This window comes from Acanthisitta chloris, unplaced genomic scaffold (genome assembly GCF_000695815.1).
Source record: "Acanthisitta chloris isolate BGI_N310 unplaced genomic scaffold, ASM69581v1 scaffold2060, whole genome shotgun sequence".
Lineage (NCBI taxonomy): Eukaryota > Metazoa > Chordata > Aves > Passeriformes > Acanthisittidae > Acanthisitta > Acanthisitta chloris.
This window is the reverse complement of record NW_008650887.1, coordinates 17,092-23,486: the sequence shown is the minus strand read 5'-3', so window position 1 is coordinate 23,486 and position 6,395 is coordinate 17,092. Positions and strand designations below refer to the sequence as shown.

The following is a 6,395-nucleotide window of genomic DNA, read 5'->3' as shown; positions in this document are numbered from 1 at the left end:
TAGGGAAAATCGGAAGTTCTAGTTTTAGATTATCCTCTCAGCAGACTACAACTTGGGTGTAATTGTGCTAAACTGAGGAAAGTTGCATTGCTTGAAACACAACATGAACAAATAATCTCTTTGTCATCATAGTTCTTACAAAGCTGTACCGTGCGGTCGGCAGCACAGGGCTAGGACAGTGCTTTGTTAACTTCTGTAGTTCACAGCAGTAATTAAATATCATTTATGTGAGAGTATGTGGACTTGGAAGCTATTGTTTCATTCATTCCAAAATGGAAAGACTCTGGTGGTGGCTGAAGTATGTGTTTCTCTGGCAGCTGGTTTTGTCTTGCTCCTGTGGTAGTGAGGAATTTCATTGTAAGTAGTAAGAGCTGCTCTGTGGCATTGTCTCTGCAGGGTGAATTGGTTTGCACTGCACAAACCAAGAAGCAGTAGAAGAACTATTGAATTTCCAAAGAGTTGGTTCTCATAAAAATTGAGCCAAGGAATACACTTGTGTGTTTTCTATATGATATGCAAAATAAAACAAACACTGTGATAACTGTAGCATTAACTGTAGCATTGTTTATATTCCCTAGAGCTTGTTACTGTCAGACACCAGAAAAAAACTATGACCTGAACGTTAAATGACAGTCAGATGAAATTGTCTGTTTGGTTCTTACACAGGAAATCTGAATTATTGTAGTCCATGTAATACTATGATATGCAGGAACCTCCCGTTTCCTCGGTACTCTTTTATTCTACTTTGGTTTTGCTGACTGCTTCTCTGTGAATTAAAAGCTAAAGGCTCACTGCATGTGTGCCCACACAATTTAAAAAATAATCTAAGCACAGCCAGTTCTTGTACAGGCCTCATCAGTGAGGCTGTCAATAGCCGTTTTGGTTTAGGATCCTATTTCTGTTTCAAGGCAAACCCACTGACTCATCTGTTCTCTGAAATCTTAGCAGCTCTCGATCAGCAGGTACTGGTAGTCCAACTCTTCTTAGTCCGTGTCAGTGTGAAGTGAGAAGAGGTGTAAATGGACAGCAGCACAGTTCATGCTAAATTGCTGGATTTCCTACTGCAGTGGACTGTTTTCCTTACAAAGTCTCTCCTTCTAGGGACTAGGCTAGGTGGGAATAATTGATGGGGGGAAGAGTCAGTAGCTTCTTAAATTGCCTCTTAGTGGTACGTGATGTTAGTTGGTAGCTCACCGCGAGGTGAGGCTAGTTAATCCACTTAGGTGGTGGTTTTAATTAACCTCTTTAACCCTGTCATGAAACAGAGTTATGATGAACAGTTGCAGTCACCACTGCAGTCACCTAGTCCATTAAGCTGAAAAGTACTTTAAACAGCTGCATTTCTACCACATAATCGATTCTGCTCTCAGCCAGAATTTGTGTGACTTGGTCCCTGCGTGGTGGAAAAAGGTCTTGTTTTCTGAGGATGACTTAGAACAAATTTCTCTTCTGCAAACAGATGTTGCAGCAGTTCCCTAAATAATGTAGATCAGTAAGACTGACCTGAAGCCAGGGCAGATTCCTGATCCATCCCATTTAGGTACAGTAGGACTTTTCAGGAAGTTCTCCAGAGGAAGTGGTGCAAAAATATTCTCCAAATATTTACTACTCCTCATTTTCATGCCCTGTGGAGAGTGGATCCTGTGTTCTGTTGCAGCACAGATGCCATGGATGATAGTTGACTTTTTTACTGAAAAGTCAGTGGTTTATGTTTGTTAAATAGATACTAAAGATGTTCTCATTGCACCTTTTTCCTCTTCAGTTACATTTCAGTTGCTGTTATGCAATTAGGAGATTTAATATGCACAGAACAGTGTCACTGTCTTCCTGAGGCACTAAGAGCATTATTAACCAGAACTGCCTCCTTGACAGTACCTCAGCACTTACATTCCTTCTCTGGCACTGACTCGTTAGTGGAGTATGAAATATACTTTACACTAAGCTCAGACATTATGCACATATTTCATATAGCACAGGAAAAGTGTTTATGCTGCAGATGGTGAAAAACACCTTTTTAAAGTTGTTTTACATGCATGATACAAATTACAACAGTGTTCCTTGATCTATCAGTGACTGTTCTATAATGTAGAAGTACATTTTTACAAGCAACACTGAAACACCTTTTCTTCCAGTTCTGTTCCTACGGCAGTCGCTTGATGGGCAGAGGGTACTATGTCTTTGACAGAAGATGGGACCATTTTCGATTCGCACTGAACTCCATGGTAGAAAAACACTTGAACTCACAGATGTGGAAGTAAGTGGCATTTTTACACTTGGTGGATAGTTTTAACAGGTTTAATTCTGTAAAAGTTCTGAATTAAACACTTCCATGGGCAGTGTTTGTAAAATTACCTCTATTCTGATGTAAATTTCTGCCAGATTTAGAACTCCCTTTTAGTCCTTTTGAATCTGGAGAATAATAATTCAGTAATTCTGTTAACATTGCTTAAAGGCATTAAAGCTCAGTGTTTTCCAGGATTGGATATATGTTTTGATATCATATTGTTTTGTAATGAATTAAACACTTCCATGGGCAGTGTTTGTAAAATTACCTCTATTCTGATGTAAATTTCTGCCAGATTTAGAACTCCCTTTTAGTCCTTTTGAATCTGGAGAATAATAATTCAGTAATTCTGTTAACATTGCTTAAAGGCATTAAAGCTCAGTGTTTTCCAGGATTGGATATATGTTTTGATATCATATTGTTTTGTAATGCACTGGTTAGATTTTGTCCAGGTTTTATAATCTTGCTTAGCTTAAAGGCATTAAAGCTCAGTGTTTTCCAGGATTGGATATATGTTTTGATATCATATTGTTTTGTAATGCACTGGTTATGTCCAGGTTAGGTTTTTATACCTTTATCTTGCTTTCAAAGCTTTCAGATCCAGAATGGATGAAGCCTGGAGCAACCTGGTCTAATGGGAGGTGTCCCTGCCCAGGGCAGGGGTTGGGACTAGATGATCTCTAAGGTTCATTCCAGCCCCTAAAATTTTATGATTCTGTGATTCTCTGCTCCATATCACCCATTCAGGCTTTGCTTTGTAAGACTCATGGGTTGTAAAATAAGGAATTCTGTACACATTTGTCTGTGTGTGAGGTGGAATATGATGGGTGTTTAGTCCATAGTGCCCTTACTGCCTTTGGGATCTTGAAATTCTGAGTATTAGTCACTGTCAAAGCACCTCTGGATCACATATGTACTGTAGGCTTTGACTACACAGATTCCTTAAAATAGACTTCTAAAACAGATGTTAATTCTTTTAAAAAACAATAAAATTAAAAGTTCATGGCATCTGCAGATAGGATAGATTTTTTGGGAGTATTCTGCTACAGACTGTGCATTCTTCTTCAGTGTAATGGCACTAAAGTGCAGTGTTTCGTGTCACTGTTTATTATCAGGACTGTGTTATATTCATTGGATGCCAGCTATTAGATAAACAAGGTTTGATTTTTATTTAAATACATGTTTTTAAGCACTAAAGCTTGGCATGTCTGACTAACCTGGTAGCTCGATGATAACAGTGCTACTGTACTAGGAGACATAGTTTGCAGGTGGTTGGATTTGCCATAAAGGGTTGGTTTCATGTCTGTTTAGAGACTGATCTCCATCTGCAAGGGGTTCCTCTCTTCTACTTCATACATTTGGCTGTTAACTAGTGTCTGTCACTGTCCACCAGTAAAAATATTTTGGTTTCCTTAAGTAGGAAGATTAAAGCTTGTTATCTATTGGCTGTGTTTCTTAGGAGAAAAGATCCTCAGGCATCTGAGGAAACATGTCACTAGTACCACTACTGTCATGGAAAACAAATATACTCAATGCAAGAAAGAAACAGGCCTCATCCTGCTCCCACTAAATCCAGTGGTAAACGTTTTCCCAAATTCCAGCTGTTTATGTAATCTCTAATACTTTAATGAATTCCATCCATACTTCCTTGCCTGTATAACACAGGAAGCTGACAGTGCCTAACCCCTGTTGTCCTCAGCCCTCCTCCCCTGGCCTGACCTTTCCTGTGCTCCCCCAGCCAGGGGTGTGCACAGGGCTGGGAGTTTACAGCTGGTGCTACTGCAGCTGTGCCTGGAGGTACAGGGCTGCAAGGCCATGCTTTGAGCATGATAACATTTACAAAGTACTGTTATCTCTAGTTCTCCAAGTACTTCACAAAGGTGGGTTGGAATTGTTGTCCCTTCTTTACACAGCTCTGATAAGCAGCTTGGTTTGCAGTAGGACTCCCTCGTTCCTGGCAGCAGGGACTGTATGTAATCCCTTATGTAATTGTGCCATAAACAGTGTTCTGTCTATCAGTCTCCATAGGAGGAATACCAGGAGAGAACTCTTGTAATTAGGATTTGATTTATGATAAAACAGCACACCCAGAGCTGCTTCTTTGTCGTGCTCTGTGAGGGCAAGAATAAGCCTTTAAAAACTGAAAAGGTGTCAGCAGTGAGGATAACAAGGGCAGAGCTATGGTGATGTGCAGCTGCTTAACAAAGAGAAGTAGGATTAAACTGTGAATTAAATTTTAGTCTAAATAATGAGAAAACCTCACATGGTAATTTTCCAAGAGATGTTACAGAGGTACAGGTCTTTGATAACACTGGACTAGATAAAATAATACAAGATGATGCTGAATGGAAAGGAATTTGAATGCATTCTACTCATTTCACAGGTAATATTACTAGATTTTATTCTCAGAAGAGTATTCAACTAGTTACAAAGCTTATCAAGCATTGTTTAACATTTTGTCAATTTTTCAATAGCAGTGAAAATTAATCAATAACTCACCTGTTTAATCCTGTCTAACCAGCTCTCAAATGAGCTATTGGGAATAGCACTGCATTTGGAAAGGGATGAGCTTTCCTCTTTAAGCTCAGTGATTAAGTGCTTCACAACCCCCCAGAGTGGCTCATTTACTACCTTTATCAAATTCTACCTGTGAGTTGAGGCTGACACTGAAACTGTTCCACAGCTTGAACTAAGCAAAACATATGCAATGAATGAAATAATAGTGGCTAGGATGTTTATAGGTGCCACTGTCAGGCATTTTATTTGCATTTCTTAATTGTTTGGTAAAACAGGAGAGGGGGAAAAGGAAATTAAATTTGTGATAAAGTGATTAAATTGTAATCCTATGCACTTAATTACTATATGAGATTGGTAGAACAGGAATCAAAATCAGAATGAACTAGGTTTGCCTTTTTTTGCATAAGTTGGTCCTTCACAGAAATTGTTTCCTATCTGCATTGTTTGGATGGAATTTTTTATGTATGTAAATCTCTTATGTTTTCCTCTTTTTGTTTTTCTTCTCTGTAGGAAAATCCCTCCTGCGGCAGATAGTCCCATGCCTTCTCCAGCAGCACATGTCTCCACTCCTTTTCCAGCCTCAGTCTTACAGCCTTTCAGCAACCCCAGTGCAGTGTATATTCCTTCAACACCTATCAGTTCAAGAATCACTTCTTCTTACATAATGACATCAGCCATGCTCTCCAACGCAGCCTTTGTGACAACGGCAGAGACGAATTCCATCATGTCACACACTACAGCTTTCCCTCACGTGGCTGCAAGCCTAAGCATCATGGACTCCACGTTTAAGGCGCCGTCGGCTGTGTCACCAGTGCCAGCAGTCATCCCTTCCCCATCCCACAAGCCATCCAAAACAAAAACCAGCAAATCCTCAAAAGTCAAAGACCTGTCATCTCGGAGCGATGAGTCTTCAAGTAACAAAAAGAAAAAGCCGCAGTCGTCGTCGTCGTCGTCCTCATTGTCTTTGCAGACATCTTCCTCGTCTTCATTTTCAGGGTCCCACAAAAAGAACTGTGTCCTGAACCCCAGTTCAACATTGAACTCCTATCAGGCTACATCCTCCTATAACAGTATGTCTGTGCACAATACCAATAATGGAACAAGCCCACTCAGTGCCAAATCGGAGCCCTCAGGACGGACTTCATTGTCAAGTAGTTCAGCAGACTCAGTGAAACACATGAGCATGGTAGTGAGCAGTATTGACTCCTCTAATCTGTCTGTATCTTCTCTCGTGCACCACTCAGGGGACCACTCCCTGGGAGCACATAATGCAGTGTCTTCTCTACCCCTTTCTTTTGACAAATCAGAAGGAAAAAAGCGTAAAAACTCTAGTTCTAGTAGCAAAGCCTGTAAAATCACTAAAATGCCTGGTATGAATAGTGTTCATAGAAAGAGCACTGCCAACCTTATTTCTGCGGTGCCAGATCCTCCAAGCAGCTCCATCTCTCGGCAGGTAAGGGACTCTTCCAGTTACTTTTTTGCAGATCATGTCTGACTTCCGTGAAATATTTCATGCATTCTGAAAAGAAAACACTGTGTTTGCTTCAGATTGGTTTTCAGCACACAACTTACTTCCTAGGTAAATCAGAAACAT

At 40.2% G+C, this 6,395-nt stretch overlaps 1 protein-coding gene across 2 annotated transcripts in view; it reads left to right on the top strand.

Annotated features, from left to right (window-relative positions):
• ATXN7L1 (ataxin 7-like 1) overlaps positions 1-6,395 on the top strand; it is a 111,798-nt gene that overhangs the window by 98,068 nt on the left and 7,335 nt on the right. For both annotated transcript variants that reach the window (XM_009070506.1, XM_009070514.1), the window contains exons 8-9: positions 2,133-2,254; positions 5,312-6,254. In XM_009070506.1, the coding sequence (XP_009068754.1) occupies positions 2,133-2,254; positions 5,312-6,254 (1,065 nt within the window). The remainder of the gene's footprint in view (positions 1-2,132; positions 2,255-5,311; positions 6,255-6,395) is intronic.